A 20342-nucleotide genomic window follows, 5' to 3' on the forward strand; every position below is an offset into this window, starting at 1 on the left:
AATTTAATTTCGAAAAATATTTGGATCACAAGGACCGTGCAAAGCGTTCCCGCATAGAAGAGTCATCCCCATCAAAGAACACAGCCAGTACATTTCAGCAGAATTTTTCATGTGCACTAAAAAAAAAATAAAGAAGTTTGACAATTTATAGATTTCTTCTTATTAACTGCATAACAGTGTTAATTGCATATTAACTTTTCTAAACTCTTGTAAGTAATTTGCTATATTCTAATAAATATAGTTTTTGCTCTAAGTGGTCTGATTACTTATATGACGGTGAGAAACTGAATAAGCACGATGCTAATATTTTATAACAGTAAATTTATTGTTACAAATTGGCCATTTATGAAGGAATTGGAGTCGGAGTCGGATATCCTGATAAAATCCAGGAGTCGGAGTCGTAACTGTGGCTTACCAACTCCACAGCCCTGTTTAACAAGACTAGATTGAGCTACAAAACATTTCCCACATTCTGAACATGAAAAATGTTTCTCTACCCTATGTGAGTTTTCTGATGTTTCACAAGATTTGATTTCTGAACAAAGCATTTCCCACATGTTTCACATGAAAATGGATTCTCTCCTGTGTGAGTTCTCTGATGTGAAGCAAGATATGATTTACTTGTAAAAGATTTCCCACATTCAGAACATGAAAAAGGTTTCTTCCCTGTGTGAGTTTTCTGGTGAATAACAAGATTTGATTTGCTTGGAAAACATTTCCCACATTCTGAACATGAAAAATGTTTCTTCCCTGTGTGAGTTGTCTGGTGAATAACAAGACTTGATTTCCTTGGAAAACATTTCCCACATTCTGAACATAAAAAAGGTTTCTCCCCTGTGTGAGTTCTCTGATGCATAACTAAACATGATCTCTGATTAAAACATTTCCCACATTCTGAACATGAAAAAGGTTTCTCCCCTGTGTGAGTTCTCTGATGCATAACTAAACCTGATATCTGATTAAAACATTTCTCACATTCTGAACATGAAAAAGGTTTCTCCCCTGTGTGAATTCTCTGGTGTGTAATAAGATGTGCCTTCCTTACAAAACATTTCCCACATTCTAAACATAAAAATGGCTTCTCCCCTGTGTGAGTTCTCTGGTGTATAACAAGGTGTGATTTCTGGTTATAATATTTCAAACACTCTGAACAAGAAAATCTTTTCACTTCTCTGTGAATTTTTTGATGTTTAACAAAAAAACTTTTACAGTAAAAACATTTTTCATTCTTTGAATTTGAAAATGGCTTCTTTTTTGTAAGTGCAATTTGATTTGTAACGCCTCTTTTGTGGTTTTTATTTTTCTGAATAGTTTTTGAAGCATTAGGAGATAAGTCTTGTTTAAAAGGATCAGATGATAGATCTTTGCTATGAAGGGGCGATGAAATATCTGGAGTAATGGCATTCACTTCAGTTATATCTTGTGAGATATCAATGTCATCGGATTTAAAAACTGAAGATGTCTGGTGTCCCTCTGATCTCCAGGTACAGTCGTCTGCCAAGAATAAAAACAATTATTTAATAAAATATCCTTAATTATATTTTTACATTTCTAGATAAAATATCCAAAGAAATTGCAATTTATGTAGAAAAATTGGTTTACTAAGACAAAAACAGTACACAATCTAACAGACCTCAGAGCACGTTCCAGTAGACCAAGAAATTCGACTATCTTTGCACAAAGGACATCCCTAATATTGGAATAAGAAGCCACTAAAAAATGATTTGTGGTCCAAAATGATAGAAAAAAAAATTCTACTCCTCCTTCATAAACAAGCCCCTACTCAGGTCCATCATCTTTCAATGGAAAACTAGAGGGTTTGCTCAATGATTCTTGAAAAGTAACAACCAATCTAGCAAATACCATTCCCCAATGACAAAATGTCCCCCTTGCTTCTGAGCCTTGCCATATGCCCAAACACTGTAAGTGTCCATATTTTTGGCATTGCTGTACTGAGAAGAACACACTTAAAAATTTATGTTGTGCATGTCTCTATAAATACGAGCTGGGCACTATGTATCAGGCACTAAAATGGCATATTTGCAATTTTTAACCTGCAACATCTATTATGTTTTCCAGAAAGTGCTCGTGGAGTCAAAATAGTCACTACTCCTATGAATTCCATTAGAAAAATGGAGTCACTTTATCGGGCTTTCTACTGTTCTGTAATTCTTGTAGTTGATCTGCAAATGGTATTGGCAAATTATTCCAGCAAAATCTGCATTCTCATAGCCGAAATGCCTCTCCTTCCACTCTGAGCCCTGCCATGTTCCCAGACAGTAGACTGCAACAATACAGTATTATCATATTTATGACAAGTTTAAAAATCAATTTGCGGGGTCTAGTTCTTCCTATTACTCTTAGTGGGGAAAAAAAATAATAATTTGTGCTATTGTGTTACACCTAAAGGGTTAACAAACTTCCCGAATGAGCTTTTTGATACTAAGAGTTAAATTTTCTACAGTACAGGCGCCTCGAAGTAATTTCAAAAGTGATCCAGTCTAAAAAAATAAATAAATAAAAATTAATAGGTTTTGTATATGCTCTAAAAATACCGTAAATAGAAAAAGTTGCTGAAACCCCGAAAATGTTTATAATTAACCTTTTTGTGAAACATCATTTTCTATTTTAAGGGAGTACAAATTTAAAGGTTGAACATTTCGAAAGGGTGTGAGGAAGCACTAAACGAAACGCGCGTTAGAGGGTCTAAGTGTCTTTATGCTCAACTATTTTCATGTACTTTGATCCACATGTACCCAGCTCTTTGCTCTGCCCTCAACAGTCAATCCTATATTTTAAAAGGACAGGCAAAGTACTGCAGTGAGCAGGTGCCGGGCCTCTCTGACCCTGAACAGGGCAGACAAAGTACGACTGCGCAGGAGCTGCGACAGGAAGCAAAGAAGAGGATGTCATTGTATGAAGGTGGGAGGCGCCGGACCCAGACAGCGACACCAATCCGACTGGACCGGGAACGCCTCTGGGTGAGTATAATCTAACTTGTTTTTCTTACCTTTCAGGTTACATCGGGCGCTTATCTACAACATTAGATAACCCTTTTTCACACATATTCTAGCTGGTACCAGCGCCTGCGCTTTGCACCCCACTAAGTGTTGCCACTGCGCGTGTGCAAGACGCACCATGACAACGGCAACACTTTTGGCTTTAGCCGAACACGTTACCCACGCTCCGGCAGTCTCAGCGAGCCGGCGCCAACACACCATGATTCCACACCAGTATGTTCTTTTAAACCAATTAATACCCTTATTTAAACCTCATGTGTCTTTCCCATATTTACTTCCCCTGACGAAGCTGCGGCGGCAGCGATACGCGTGGGGCCTTTACCTCACCCCTCCTCCTGCTTTGCATCTTAAGCCGACCTGGATTTGATTATCCTCCTAGGAACCGGCATTATGGCTACTATTTTGACAGTCCATAGGCAATTATAGCCTCTTCAGACTTTCATGTGTCACACCGGATAATTTCCTGTCAGGTTGTATTTTTGGGCCCCATTTCCCAGATTTGCTATACAATTGTTATCTTGGCATTTTTTCTTCACATTATTTCTATATGGGGTCCTACAATTGTGGGAATTGACCCCCATAAGCAACTAGGGGAACGAATCTGCATGTTGGGATTCATTGCATATTGCTGCATGTTTCCCATACTGTGCCATATACAACTGTTCAGGTACATCACTGATAATAATCATTTGGCTGTGCATCAATTTGATACTCTGCATTCGTGATCATATTACAATCTTGATACAATATGGGCTGTCGTTGGTATATATTTTCTTTACGCACATGTGTTCACAAGGTTGCATGGACCATGATCTTATATTGACATGTGTTTGTGTCCATAGCCATTATCCATATATTGTCTTATTTTCATGGCTTATATAGCCTGGAGGGGTGTTGGTTTATTGGTCATGTATGTATGCTTTTAAATGGCTTTATTATTGTTTTGTCTGTGGTGCAATAAAGGTTTTTTCTATTTTCTTATTACAATGTGGATGTGCATACCATTATTAGTCTAATCTTTTTTCTTTTGGTTAGTTCATGGTTCACACAGACAAGGTTATGCACCCCGTATTTTGCTATGAAACCTTCTAATGGCGAACAAAAATAAAATAAGTGATATTACAAAGCAAGCTTTCAAGACTTAAGGTCTCTTCATCAGGCACCAGAGCGAAAGAGAAGGAACTGCTATGTCCACGTGACTTCATGGGAAGTAGGACAATTGCCACCAGAAAATTATATAAAAAAAAAAAAAAAAGGTTTCAATAACTTTACCAAGAGTTTACGCTGAACAAATAATATTTATTGTAATAAGTTTTATATTTTTGTGTTTATGTGTCTGTTATATTTGAGCATATAAAGAAAAAATGGAGAGAGAAAAAGAGAAATTCTCTCTTGGCTCTAACTTGAATGATGTCTCAGTTATAAAAGGAAGTTTGACCAGAAAGATGGGACCTGGTCTTGTAGCAATCATATGAGCACAAACAGCCAAACTTCTATCGCTTACTTCTTTTTTGGACTTACTCAGTGGTCCTCCTCAGCCACACAGATGGACAAATATTAGACCTGATCTTCACCCGTCTCTGCTCCCTATCTAACTTCACAACCCCTCTCCCTCTATCTGACCACCATCTACTCACTTTTCCATTCCTGTCCTGCTCACCTGTCACCCATGTCGAGCAAATAGCGCACCCCCACAGAAACCTTGCACATCTAGACACCCACACACTCTCTGCTGTTCGACAATCTACAATCTGGTTTCCGTCCTAATTATTACACTGAAACTGCCCTAACTAAAATTACTAACGACCTAATTACAGCCAAAGCAAACAGACAATTCTCTAAACTCTTCCTTCTAGACCTGTCCTCAGCCTTTTACACAGTTAAGCACTGCCTCCTACTACAGATCCTCTCTTCCTTTGGCGCCAAAGACCTTGCCCTTTCCTGGATCACCTCACACCTTTCCAACCGCACGTTCAGCAACTCCCACTCCCAAACTATATCCTCATCCTGCCCTCTCTCTGTTGGAGTCCCTCAAGGCTCTGTCCTAGGACCCCCTACTCTTCTAAATCTATACTCTTGGCCTGGGACAACTCAAAATCCTATGGCTTCCAGTACCACCTATACGCTGATGACACTCAGATCTACATCTCTAGCCCAGACGTCACCTCTATGCTGTCCAGAATTCCAGAGTGTCTATCAGCCATCTCCTCCTCCTCTCGCTTCCTCAAACTCAATTTGGACAAATCTGAACTCATCATCTTTCCTCCATCCCACATATCTTCCTGATCTGATCTATCTGTCTATCACAATAAATTATATCATGCCTTACCTAGTACCGGAAATCCACTGCCTTTGAGTAAACCTTGACTCTGCCCTGTTCTTCAAACCGCACATCCAAACTCTTTTAACCTCCTGTCGCCTCCAGCTCCTGCAACATCCTTTTCTGTGGCCTCCCTGCTAACACTCTTGCGCCTCTCCAGTCCATCCTTAACTCTGCTGCCCGAATAATTCATCTCTCTCCTCGCTACTCCTCCGCTTCTCTCCTCTGCACATCTCTTCACTGGCTCCCAATTCCTCAGCATATCCAGTTCAAATTACTAATACTGATCTACAAAAAAAAAAAATCCATAACCTGTCTCCTCCATATATTTCCAAACAAATTTCCCAATATCTTCCCTCACGCAATCTCCGGTCCTCCCAAGGCCTCCTTCATACTTATTTGTTCCTCACTCAATCGCCTCCAAGACTTCTCACAAATATCCCCCCATCCTCCTCTGGAATTCTGTGCCCCAACACGTCCGATTATCCACCACATTCAAATCCTTCAGCTGAAACTTGAAAACTCACCTCTTCAATAAAGCTCACAGCCTGAAATGACCCCACTGCCTCCTCACCAACACAGGAGCTGCTGCAACCCCCACAACCTAACGTCTCCTTACCACCATCCTGTGGAATGTAAGCCCGCAAAGGCAGGGTCCTCTTTTCTCTGTACCAGTCGGTCATTATTAGTTCTTTTACTGTAAGCGATATCTTTATTTTCTATGGAACCCCACCTCATGTACAGGACCATGGAGTCAATGGTGCTATATAAATAATTATATTATTATTATTATTATTATTATTATTATTAATAATAATAATAATAATAATAATAATAAAACAGCAGTATGGAAATAGAGAAAGTAGAATAAAATATGGGGTTTGGACCGCAGTTCATATCCTGGATTCGACTAATGTACTCGATGCCGATGGCTAGGGTTAGGGTAAATGGGAAGTTATCACGGACCATACAACTGGCTAGAGGGACGAGACAGGGGTGTCCGCTCTCTCCTCTTGTTTGCTCTGGCTGTGGAACCGCTGGCTGCTAAGCTTCGACGGTCTGATGAGGTGACTGGGTTTAAATATGGGATGATTGAAGAAAGGGTGGCGTTGTATGCGGATGACATTCTGCTCTTTCTGGCTGACCCAGGTACGTCCTTGGAGGGAGCCATTGGGATTATTGAGCGTTTCGGATCGGTGTCGGGACTTAGGATAAACTGGAGTAAGTCTGTCTTGTTTAAGGTGGATGATGATGGTGGGGAGCCACTGGAGGATGGGCGACTGGAGGTGACTAGCCAATTTAAGTACCTTGGAATATGGATATCTATGCCTGTTACTGACTATATACATAGAAATCTGACTCCAATCTTAGGTGTTCTTAAAGCGAAAGCGGATGCTTGGCTTAAACTGCATTTATCTGTGGTAGGTAGGGTGAATCTTATTAAAATGATTTTGATGCCAAAAATACTGTATATTCTTCATAATGCACCAGTTTGGATACCACGCGGGAGATTTAGACAGATTAACTCTCTGTTCAGGAATTTGATATGGGGGAGACAGCATCCACGTATCAAACTGGAGACACTTCAGCGACCCAAGGAAGATGGGGGACTGGCATTGCCTAACCCTGAAATATATTTTCTTGCAGCCCAGAGTCAGCATTTAAAAGGCTGGGCGCATGAAGGGTCATCTGGGGCGGTACAGCGGCTGATGGAAGTGGTGACAAAAAGAAGGCCAGTCGTACAATGTTTGGAGGATGGATCCCTGGGGGCTCTGGGGAAATTATACCCGACTGTGTTGTTGATACGCAGGCTGTGGGGTAGGCTGAGACATATACGGGGGGTCACGGATTTGACTAGATTCTCACCGCTATGGCATAACAGCAACTTACAGGAGTTTGAGGCACTGGGGGTACGGACAGAATGGCAAGTCAAAGGGATTCAATACGTGTATCAAATAATTGAGCGAGGTGAATTGAAATCATTTTCCCAATTGCAGGCGGAATTTGGTCTTGGGACTGCAGGGGAGTATCAGTATTTGCAGATGAGGCATGCTTTTGGAGCTCAGAGTAGGAACGGAGGTATTGGAATTCAGAGGGATATAGTACTGGAGTATGTGTGTAATGAAGGGACTACTGGGGGAGTCATATCTACTTTGTATAAAGATCTGTTGCACACTTTCCTATTGGGGTTTCCAATAATGGCGAGAGCTAAGTGGGAGAGGGATCTGGGTCCAATGGAGAATGAGACTTGGGAGTCGGTGCTAGAATGGGTCCCACGATTGTCACTGAGCGAACCGTATAGACTGTCACAGCTCTATGTGATACACAGGGTTTATAAGTCACCGATGGTGCTATATAAGGCTGGTTTGCGTGATGATTCTGAATGCCCGAGGTGTAAAACTGCAGATGCTGATATACTCCATATGATGTGGACGTGTCCGAAACTGGCTGCTTTTTGGGTGGTAGTTTTGAGCCATGTGGAAGGTGCGTATGGATGTAAGGTGCCAAGGGATCCTATAGTGTGCTTGTTGGGATGTGTGGATGAGATTGGAGTGGATAACAACCTAAAGATAGCTATTGCCAGATTGTTATACATGGCTAGGAAGGTAATAGCTCGAAATTGGATTAGGGAAGAACCGCCGTCAAGAGAATTCCTCCAGTATGTGAAGCAGGGCCTGACACTGGAAAAGGGGTTTTATAAAAAAAGAAGGAAAATCGAAATGTTCAATAAAATGTGGTCTCCGTGGATTGCTATGGGATAGAGGTATTATAGAGGGAGAGGTAATTAAGGTTCCTAATTAATGGTAATGTTAAATGTGGCTTATATTATTGGCTGAGGGATTAGATAGTATATTGGTCTAATGATGGAAGTGCTAAGCAAGGTGAGCTGCTTTGTTGGGTGGGGTTGGGGGGTGGTGGGATTGAAGGGGAATGTTTGAAGGGGGGGGGGGGGGAAACTTTGCATTGAAAATGAGAATGTAACATGTCATTTATCTTGTTATTCTTAATAAAAAATTTATTTGAATAAAAAAAAAAAAAAGAAAGTAGAATAAAAAAGATGTCAGGATTCTAGGTAGGCAACAGCATCATTACCCTCTCGTTTACCTAGAGGTCACCTGTATGGGTAATATTATTGTTCTAATGACTTTCTAAGTTGTCAGCACATATTTCACATGCTGTCATTTCAATTTGCAGATTAACCCCTTTCTGACATCTGATGTCATAATACGTCCCGATTTTTCCAAAGCGTTTGATACCGTGCCGCACAAGAGGTTGGTACACAAAATGAGAATGCTTGGTCTGGGGGAAAATGTGTGTAAATGGGTTAGTAACTGGCTTAGTGATAGAAAGCAGAGGGTGGTTATAAATGGTATAGTCTCTAACTGGGTCGCTGTGACCAGTGGGGTACCGCAGGGGTCAGTATTGGGACCTGTTCTCTTCAAAATATTCATTAATGATCTGGTAGAAGGTTTACACAGTAAAATATCGATATTTGCAGATGATACAAAACTATGTAAAGCAGTTAATACAAGAGAAGATAGTATTCTGCTACAGATGGATCTGGATAAGTTGTAAACTTGGGCTGAAAGGTGGCAGATGAGGTTTAACAATGATAAATGTAAGGTTATACACATGGGAAGAAGGAATCAATATCACCATTACACACTGAATGGGAAACCACTGGGTAAATCTGACAGGGAGAAGGACTTGGGGATCCTAGTTAATGATAAACTTACCTGGAGCAGCCAGTGCCAGGCAGCAGCTGCCAAGGCAAACAGGATCATGGGGTGCATTAAAAGAGGTCTGGATACACATGATGAGAGCATTATACTGCCTCTGTACAAATCCCTAGTTAGACCGCACATGGAGTACTGTGTCCAGTTTTGGGCACCGGTGCTCATGAAGGATATAATGGAACTAGAGAGAGTACAAAGGAGGGCAACAAAATTAATAAAGGGGATGGGAGAACTACAATACCCAGATAGATTAGCGAAATTAGGATTATTTAGTCTAGAAAAAAGACGACTGAGGGGCGATCTAATAACCATGTATAAGTATATAAGGGGACAATACAAATATCTCGCTGAGGATCTGTTTATACCAAGGAAGGTGACGGGCACAAGGGGGCATTCTTTGCGTCTGGAGGAGAGAAGGTTTTTCCACCAACATAGAAGAGGATTCTTTACCGTTAGGGCAGTGAGAATCTGGAATTGCTTGCCTGAGGAGGTGGTGATGGCGAACTCAGTCGAGGGGTTCAAGAGAGGCCTGGATGTCTTCCTGGAGCAGAACAATATTGTATCATACAATTATTAGGTTCTGTAGAAGGACGTAGATCTGGGGATTTATTATGATGGAATATAGGCTGAACTGGATGGACAAATGTCTTTTTTCGGCCTTACTAACTATGTTACGATGTTATGTTACTATGTCCCTGTGCCCTGGGCCTATTTGACCAGGGAGGGATTATTGTTTCATCGCAATTGCCCGCGCACACAGGCTGTGCGCAGGCGATCGCCACTAAGTGACAGGAGCAGCCATGCACCGCTCCCTGCACTTTAACCCCCTGAATTCTGAGATCGAAAGTGATCGCAACATTCCGGGCGCCGGCAGAGGGATAACAGCCCATCTGCCTTTGGATCAGAGACCCCGTGGGGTCCCAATTGTTGCCATGGTGACCAGATGTTGTCATGATGACATTCGAGTCACCAGAGCTAGGAAAATTGCTTGATCATGTGCAGTGCATGATAAGCAACTTTCTCTGTCAATGCAGAACTGACAGTTTGCATCGTATGGGGATGCTGCTGCATCTCCATACTATACAAGCGATGAGCCTGCAAAAACTGATTGTCCCATAGTGGGACAAAGTAAAACAGTTAAAAAAAATTTTTTAAAATAATTGTAAAAATATTTTTTTAAAAGATCAAAAATCAAAAAAATCAAACGATATTGTATCTATAAATACGGTAAATATTTCTATGAAAAAAATATAAACAATAAAATAACATGTATTTGGTATCGTCTTGTCCGCAACAACCCAACCTATAAAACTGTCCCACTAGTTACCCCCTTTAGTGAACACCTCAAAAAAAACAACAAAAAAAAGGGCAAAAAACAATGCTTTATCATCATATCACGAACAAAAGTGCAATAAAACGCTATAAAAAAAGATGGCTATAAATAAACATGGTACCGCTGAAAATATCTTGTCCAACAAAAAACAAGCCGCTAAACCGCTCCATCAGTGGAAAAATAAAAAACTGATAGCTCTCAGAATAAAGCGATGCAAACAATTACTTTTTCTATAAAATAGTTTTCAATTATGTAAAAGCGTCAAAACATAAGAAAAAAATATATAACTGCGGTATCGCTGTAATTGTATTAACCCAAATTATAAAACTGCCTTATCAATTTTACCACACACGAAACGGCTTAAATACCCCTCCCAAAAATCGGAATAGAAACAATCAAAAAAGTCATGTGCCTGAAAATGGTACCAATAAAAACATAAGCTCTTCCCGCAAAAAAACAAATCTTCACATTACTCTGTGGGTCAAAATTTGGAAAAATTCTAGCTCTCAAAATATGGTGATGAAAAAACTATTTTTTTGCGATAAAAAGTATCTTTTCATGTGTGACAGCAGCCAAACCCGATATAAATCTGGTATCGCTCTAATCGCACCAACTCAAAGAATAAAGTCGCCTAATCACTTATTCTGCACGAGGAACGGCATAAAAAATAAATAAAATCAATTCTCCACCTGCTGTTGATTTCTTCGCTCTGCATCCAAAAGATCACAGTAAGGCTCGGCGCACATTTATCCTGCGCTCTGCGACAAGTGCTTGCACTGGAGTTTCAAAGTAAATCTCTGAAATGTGTGATTCATACAGAACCTCTGGTAAAAGATTCCCTATAATGCGGTAGATGGAGGCACTGTGGACGCCATCTGAACTGTGATCCAGCAGTGTCTGTCTTTTTAGGATTGCATAAAAGTGCTGTCGGCCACAGCTTTGTGCACTTCTGAAAAAAGGACACCACTGAACAGAGGCCATATGGAGTCCAGAGCAACTCTGTTGCCTCATTATTGTGAATGGATCCCTTGGGGGTTTCATCTGATTCACGTCACTCATAGAGATTTAAATCTCAGTGTAGAGTTAGTGCTCAGTGTAGAGCAGGGCCGGACTGGCCATCAGGCAGTTCTGGCAAATGCCAGAAGGGCCGTTGGCAGTAGTGGGCTACTCGAGTGTGCCGCTGTCGGCACACTCCCCCCGCTGTTGGCACACTCCCGGCCCCGCATTCAACTATACCGGCGTCATAGACGCCGGTACAGTTGAATGCAATGATGGAGGAGAGAGAGCGTCTGCGGTCGCTCACTCTCCCATCATTCCCCGCTCTGCCTGCCGCTGACACTGCAGGTGCGCGATGACGTCATATCATCGGGCGCCTGCTGTGTGACCGGGCGGGCAGACTGCAGCTGCTGAGACCGGAGCCAGGAGCAGTGCGGGGCAAGAGGAAAGGTAAGTAGAGTGTTTTTTTTTAATATTATTATATATCAATGAGTGATAACTGGATTGTGGGGCTATTGGGGAGGGGGGCTGCATTATATTGTATGGTGGCTGTGCTGCATTACATCCTATGGGAACTGGCTGCATTACATTCTATGGGGGCTTGGCTGCATTACATTCTATGGGGCCTGTGCTGTATTACATTCTATGGGGGCTGTGCTGCATTACATTCTATGGGGCCTGTGCTGTATTACATTCTATGGGGACTGGGCTGCATTACATTCTATGGGGGCTGTGCTGCATTACATTCTATAGGGGCTGTGCTGCATTACATTCTATGGGGCTGTGCTGCATTACATTCTATGGGGGCTGTACTGCATTATATCCTATGGGAACTGGCTGCATTACATTCTATGGGGGCTTGGCTGCATTACATTCTATGGGGCCTGTGCTGTATTACATTCTATGGGGGCTGTGCTGCATTACATTCTATGGGGCCTGTGCTGTATTACATTCTATGGGGACTGGGCTGCATTACATTCTATGGGGGCTGTGCTGCATTACATTCTATAGGGGCTGTGCTGCATTACATTCTATGGGGCTGTGCTGCATTACATTCTATGGGGGCTTGGCTGCATTACATTCTATGGGGCCTGTGCTGTATTACATTCTATGGGGCCTGTGCTGTATTACATTCTATGGGGGCTGGCCGCATTACATTCTATGGGGCTGTGCTGCATTACATTCTATGGGGCTGTGCTGCATTACATTCTATGGGGAATGGCTACATTACATTCTATGGGGGCTGTGCTGCATTACATTCTATGGGGCCTGTGCTGTATTACATTCTATGGGGCCTGTGCTGTATTACATTCTATGGGGGCTGGCTGCATTACATTCTATGGGGCTGGGCTGCATTACATTCTATGGGGCTGTGCTGCATTACATTCTATGGGGACTGGCTGCATTACATTCTATGGGGGCTGTGCTGCATTACATTCTATGGGGTCTGTGCTGCATTACATTCTATGGGGCCTGTGCTGTATTACATTCTATGGGGCCTGTGCTGTATTACATTCTATGGGGGCTGGCTGCATTACATTCTATGGGGCTGGGCTACATTACATTCTATGGGGCTGTGCTGCATTACATTCTATGGGGACTGGCTGCATTACATTCTATGGGGGCTGTGCTGTATTACATTCTATGGGGTCTGTGCTGCATTACATTCTATGGGGGCTGTGCTGCATTACATTCTATGGGGCTGGATACAGCTGTAATTATGTTATATAGTCGGGTTACACTCCCCTCACTTCTTGTAACCTACAAGTGTACAAAGATATTATACAGTCACCATGTGACAAGTGGGCCTGTGTGACTTCAAATGCCAGGGCTGAATTTTAGTCCCAGTCTGGCCCTGGTGTAGAGTGCCAGATAAATGTGATCCATAACTTTATGTAAAATGTTCCCAATAAAAGCTTCAACACAAGCCACAAAAAAAAAGCAAGCCCTCACTCAGGTCTATCATCTGTTAATGGAAATATCGGGGGCTTCCACATTACTGATAGCACAAAGGCTCTGGACAAGCGAAATGGCTCCTCACCATCCAAAAGAAGTTCCGCAAACACTCCCAAATCCAAATGCCCCTTTCCCTTCTGAGCCCCACAGTGTACCTAAACCACATTTAGCGTCCACATGTTTGGCATTTCTGAAGCGATGAGAGCCCGCCTAACTTACGGTGCATGTCTCCAGAAGCACGGGCTGGGCATAACGTACTACGACAGTTTCACTCGGCAACATTCATTGCTGCTTGTTTCTGGAAAATACCCATGGAGTCAAAATTGTCGTTACACCTGTAGATAAATTACCAAAGAGGTATAATTTCCAAATTGGGGTCACTTGAGGGGGGAATCTGCTCTTCTAGCAATTAGGGGCTCTGTATATGGAGTCCTCAAACTCTTCTAGGAAAATCTGCACTCCAGGTACAAATAGCTCTCCATTCCTCCCAAGTCTCTCCGTATGGCTAAATAGTACTGTACAGCTGCATATGGAGAATTGCCACGTTCAGTAGAAATTGTGGGACAAATTATGGTGCCATTTTTATCCACTTCTTGTGTGAAAATGTAAAATCTGAGGTTAAAAGAAAATTTAGTTATTTTTTCTTCACTGCCCAATGGTATAAAATTGTGACATATCCGTGGTGTCAATATGATGACTGCACCCCTAGATGAATTAATTGAGAGGTGTGGTTTGTAAATTGGGGTCACTTATGAGGGGGGGTTCAACTTTCCTGGCACCTGATGGGCTCTCCCAGTGGATCATAAACAATCGGGAGGGAGATGTCACTTCTGCGCTGCTGCTGATGAATATACAATGGTTTCTAATGGATAAAAATTTGTTAATAAAACAGGTTTACAGGGTCAACAAATTTTGAGGTCGTGCAGGGCTTCTTCATCAGGGCAGAAACCAGTGGGTCATGGCACCTGCAAGCCATAACAGTAAAATCTTGCACTCCTTGCCTTCTGAGCTTTGCACTGTGCCTGAAATATATTTACCGATTACATGTAGGGTATTGATGCATTCAAGAAAAAATAGACCTCAGTTTGTTGTATAAAAAAAAATTCCCATTAGCCCTTGAAAAATTAAAAACTTGGGGATTAAACAACATTTTAACTGTAAAAATGTAATTTATTCTTTCTTCACCGCTCAGTGGTATAAAATTCCGTGAGGCACATGTGGTGTCAATATGATCACTGCACCCCTAGATGAATTCATTGGGGAATGTGGTTTGTAAAATGAGTTCACATATAGGGGGTTTCTGTTGTTCTGGCACCTCAGGGGCTCTGCCAATGTGACATGAAACCCTCGAACCATAACAGCAAAATCTGAACTCCAATATGGCGTCTTCCCTTCTGTGCTTTGCACTGTGCCTCAAAAGTAGTATTCCCCCACATATGGGGTATCGCGTGATCAGGAGAAATTATACAACAAATTGCATGGTGCACTTTATCCTGTTACCCTCATGAAAATGCAATAAGTGGGGCGAATATAACATTTTTTTTTGTGGAGAAAATATAATTTTATTATTTTCACAGCTCAACGCTATAAACTTCTGTGAAGCACCTGTGGTTTCAAGATGCTCACCACACATCTAAATGCATTCCTTAAGGGGTCTGGTTTCCAAAATGGGGTCACTTGTGGGAGTTTCCACTGTTTAGGCACCTCAGAGGCTCTCCAACAGGGACATGATGTCCGCTAATGATTCCAGGAAATTTTACATTCAGAAAGTCAAATGGCGCTCCTTCCCTTCCGAGCGCCCAAACAGTAGTTTTTTTCCCCTCATATTGGGTATCAGCACACTCAGAAGAAATTGTACAACAAATTGTATGGTCCAATTTCTCCTGCTACCCTTACGAAAATGCAATATTTTGGGCTAAAAACATTTGTGGGGAAAATTAGATTTTTTATTTTTATGGCACAATGTTATAAACTTCTGTGAAGCACCTGAGCGTTCAATTTGTTCAACACATATCTAAATACTTTCCTTAAGGCCAGTCTCACACGTCCAGATAATTCCGATACCGGAAAAATCGGTACCAGAATTATCCGTGTCCGTGTGCTCCCGTGGCACATCAGTGTGGCACACGTGCCGCCCGTGTGCCGACTGGGTACCACACGGAGCGTGCAGGAGACAGCGCTAGAGATAAGTGCTGTCCCCTGCATCTGGTGCTGAAGCGGCCATTCATATCTTCTCTCCAGCAGCATTCGCTGGAAAGAAGATATGAAAAATCCTTTTTTTTTTTTTCCTCGTCTGTAAAATAAAGATCCCTGTCGCCACCCCCCTCCCACCCCCTGTGCGCCCCCCACTATTACTAAAATACTCACCCGGCTCCCTCCCAGCGTCCTGTCCTCGCCACACCTTCTCCTGTATGAGCGGTCACGTGGGGCCACTTATTACAGTAATGAATATACGGCTCCAACCCTATGGGAGGTGGAGCCGCATATTCATGACTGTAATCGGAGACCCACGTGACCGCTCATACAGGAGAAAGTGCGGCAAGGACAGGACGCTGCGAGGGAGCCGGGTGAGTATTTTAGTAACAGCGGGGGGCGCACAGGGTGTGGGAGGGGGTGGAGACAGGGATCTTTATTTTAAACACGAGGACAAAAAAAAAAGAAGGATTTTTCATATCTTCTTTCCAGCGAACGCTGCTGGAGAGAAGATATGAATAGCCGCTTCAGCACCACGTGGGGGGACAGCGCTTACAGCGCTTACAGTAGCGCTGTCTCCTGCACGGCACACGGACTGCACACGGACAGCGTCCGTGTGCGGTACGTGTATTACACGGACCCATTGACTTTAATGGGTCCGTTTAATCCGTGCGCTCCCACGAACACTGACATGTCTCCGTGTTTTGCACACAGACACACGGTCCGTGAAAACACGCTGACATGTGCAGTGACACATTGCTTTCAAAGTGTCTACGTGAGTCAGTGTCTCCGGTACGTGATGAAACTGTCACCTCATGTATCGGAGCCACTGACGTGTAAAACTGGCCTAAGGTGTCACTTGTGGGGGATATTCACTGTTTAGACACATCAGAGGCTCTGCAAACGCGACATGGTGCCCGACAATTGTTCCAGCAAATTTTGCATTCATATGTCAAATGTCACTCCTTCCCTTCCGAGCTCTGCCGTTATGCCCAAAATGGCATATGGGCATAACGGCATGCTCAGGAGAAATTACACAACACATTTTGGGGTCCATTTTTTCCTGTTACCCTTGTCAAAATAAAAAAAAATTGTATCTGAAGTAATAAAAAAAATTCTTCCACATTGCAAAAATTCCTATGAAGCACCTGAAGGGTTAATAAACTTCTATAATGTGGTTTTGAGCACCTTGAAGGGTGCAGTTTTTAGAATGGTGTCCCTTTTAACCCCCTGGTGACAGAGCCAATTTGCTGCTTATTGACCAAGCCAATTTTTTACAATTCTGACCACTGTCACTTTATGAGGTTATGACTCTGGAACGCTTCAACAGATCCCACTGATTCTGAGAACGGTTTTTCGTGACATATTGTACTTCATGTATTACTTCGATATGACTTGCGTTTATTTCTAGAAAAAAATGGAAATTTGTCGAAAATTTTGCAATTTTCAAACTTTGAATTTTTAAGCTCTTAAATCAGAGAGTGATGACACACAAAATACTTAATAAATAACATTTCCCACATGTTTACTTTACATTAACACAATTTTGGAAACCACATTTTTTTTGTTAGGAAGTTAAAAGTTGGCCAGCGATTTCTCATTTTTACAACAAAATTTACAAAATCATTTTTTTAGGGACCACATTACATTTGAAGTCACTTTGAGGGGTGTACATGACAGAAAATACCCAAAAGCAACACCATTCTTAAAACTGCACCCCTCAAGGTGCTCAAAACCACATTCAAAAAGTTTATTAACCCTTTACGTGTTTCACAGGGACCCGAGCAATATGGAAGGAAAAATTGAACATTTAACTTTTATTTTCACAAATGTATACATTTATGTATATGTATACATGTATACAAGAGAATATGAGGAAACTGACTGAACAGCAATCTAGTCTGAACTGGTGCATAACCAAAAAAGACATATAGCAAATAGATAAATGGCTGCACTCAATTGCTGTTCAGTCAGTTTTTCTATATCTACTATGTACTATTTTTTCTGACTTGAACGCCTCGCCCTTCACCATGCTGTGATTTTAATTACATCCAAACACAGTTGGTTCCAACCTTCCTATAAATGCAGGCTTTACCATGTTATTAGCCAGAGGTAAGTGTTCACACTAGGCAGTCAGCTCAGGTACCCATCCGATCTGAGATTACCTTGACGTTTGGTGGATGGGCTCACAATTTTTGGCCAAATCTTGTGCTAAGCATCTCATGTGTTTTTTCATAGATTTCACAAGCCATTATGCTATTCACATTTCATGTATCACACATTTCCTTGCTTTAGCACAGTAAAATTGAGTGCAGCCATTTATCGATTTGCAAAAGAGAAAATGAACCACAAAATTTGTTGTGCAATTTCTCCTGATACCCCATATGTGGGGAAAAACACTGTTTGGGCACACGGCAGAGCTCGGAAAGGAAGGCGTGACGTTTGACTTTTTCAAAGCAGAATTGGCTGGAATTGAGATAGGATGCCATGTCGCGTTTGGAGAGCCCCTGATGTGCCTAAACAGTGGAAACCCCCCACAAGTGACACCATTTTGGAAACTAGACCCCCCATGGAACTTATCTATATGTGTGGTGAGCACTTTGAACCCCCAAATTTTTATTTTCCCAAGGGTAACAAGAGAAATTAGACCCCCAAAGTTGTTGTGCAATGTGTCCGAAGTACACTGATGCCCCATATGTGGGGGTAAACCACTGATTGTACGCACGGCAGAGCTCGGATGGGAAGAAGCACTTTTTGACTTTTTTTTTTTTTTTTTTTAAATCAGATAATTTTTTTTTATCCTTAATCCCCCCGCCTCCAATCCCTGAACCAATGGGTCTCTTCCCACTAACCAGACCAAAATCCGTTGAACCGAGCCCAGTCCATTCACCTCTCTCCAACTTCTCATCTGCTGACCCTGCGCTGCCAAAAAAAATAGATCCGGGGAATCGGAAGGGCCAGTCCACCCCCCCCATCTTTAGGCCTCTGAAGCAATTCCAGCCCAATTCTTGGCCGTTTCTTCCCCCAAACAAGGTCTCGAAATATAGAGTTAATGGTGTGAAACCACTTTCGTGGCAACCAAACGGGGGAATTATGCAATACATACAATAATTGGGGCATAAGAATCATTTTGATTAAGTTTATCCTTCCCACCACTGAAAGGTACAGTTTGCACCACGCCTATTTTCTTCCTAAACCTATCCAGCAATGGAGACAGATTCAGATCCACGTAGCTCGAAAGAGAAATAGACACTTGAACACCCAAATATTTGAACTGTGAAACCACTGTCAGCTTACTACCTTCCCCTGATATTGGGATGTCATCACCCCCTTTATCCACTATCAAGATATTTGACTTCTCCCAATTGATTTACCGTTTGACTTTTTAATCTCAAAATTGTGAGAGTGGATGCCATGTCGAGTTTGGAGATGTGCCTAAACAGTAGAAACCCCCCACAACTGACCCCATTTTGTAAACTGCACCCCTCAAAGACTTTATCCAGGAGTATATTAAAGGGAACCTTTCACCCCCAAAATGGAAGGTGAGCTAAGCCCACCGGCATCAGGGGCTTATCTACAGCATTCTGTAATGCTGTAGATAAGCCCCCGATATATCATGAAAGATGAGAAAAAGAGGTTAGATTATACTCACCCAGGGGCGGTCCCGCTGTAGTCCGGTCCGATGGGTGTCGCAGTCAGTTCCAGCGCCACCCATCTTCTTACAATGACGTCCTCTTCTTGTCTTCACATTGCAGCTCATCTTTCAGGATACATCGAGGGCTTATCTACAGCATTACAGAATGCTGTAGATAAGGCCCTGATGTCGGTGGGCTTAGCTCACCTTCGATTTTGGGGGTGACAGGTTCCCTTTAAGCAGTTTGAACCCACTGGTGTGACACACAATTTGATAACATTAGGTCGTCACATTGAAAAAGTTCATTTTTTTTCACAAAAATCTTGTTTTAAGACCTGAATTTCTCACTTTTGCCAGAGATTACACCAAAAAGTGGACCCCACAATTTGTCACCTACTTTCTTATGAGAGTGGCGATATAACATATGTAGTCAAAAAGTTCTGTTTGAACAAACGGCAGGGCTCGGACAGGAAGGGGCACAATGTGCCAAATTTGGCTTTATTTGAAATAGATTGTCATATTTGCAGAGCCTGTGTGGTTCAAGAGCAACAGAAATCCCCCATAAACATCTTTTTTTTATAAATTGTACCCTGTAATCTTTTATCTAGGGAGGTAGTGAGTAGTTTGATACCACCATTTTTTATGCAGTTGATGCAACACAAGTTTGAAAATTTACAATTTATATTTTTTTCCATTGTCTCTTTTATGATTCTTTTTTGCACATTCTGAGGAACAAACCTCAAATTTTATGGCACTAGTATTTATGTGTTCAGAAATATATCCAATATCATGCCAATGTGAATACTGGACACACGGCTTTGCCTATGGCACACCATTTGGTCTTTAGAGTAAAATTGAAGTAACAGAACCCATTCAAAGCTTCTAGAGACATTGCGCAAACAAGAAAATCCTTCCAGGAATTATTACTCACAGAGGGAGGTGTGCTCCTAAAAATACATTGGCTGATTATAAAATTGGTCTTGCTAACAAAACAGTTGTCCTGCATTTGCATATATTGTAGCAGGAAGAATAAACTGTACTGGAAGGAAGGGCAAAATGTGGAGGAAAATGTAGCCAACTATGTGGCAAAGATGAAAGAACACCAGCAGGCCTAGAAAGGCAGACACTTTCTGAGACTGGTCGTACAACGTCC

At 42.0% G+C, this 20342-nt stretch overlaps 1 protein-coding gene across 2 annotated transcripts in view; it reads right to left on the reverse strand.

The window, feature by feature from the left end:
* Positions 1-310: 310 nt before the first annotated feature.
* LOC138663888 (zinc finger protein OZF-like) overlaps positions 311-20342 on the reverse strand; it is a 61400-nt gene continuing 41368 nt past the window's right edge. For both annotated transcript variants that reach the window (XM_069750257.1, XM_069750258.1), the window contains one exon: positions 311-1494. In XM_069750257.1, the coding sequence (XP_069606358.1) occupies positions 494-1494 (1001 nt within the window). In that variant the 3' untranslated portion in view covers positions 311-493. The remainder of the gene's footprint in view (positions 1495-20342) is intronic.

This window comes from Ranitomeya imitator, chromosome 2 (assembly GCF_032444005.1).
Source record: "Ranitomeya imitator isolate aRanImi1 chromosome 2, aRanImi1.pri, whole genome shotgun sequence".
Lineage (NCBI taxonomy): Eukaryota > Metazoa > Chordata > Amphibia > Anura > Dendrobatidae > Ranitomeya > Ranitomeya imitator.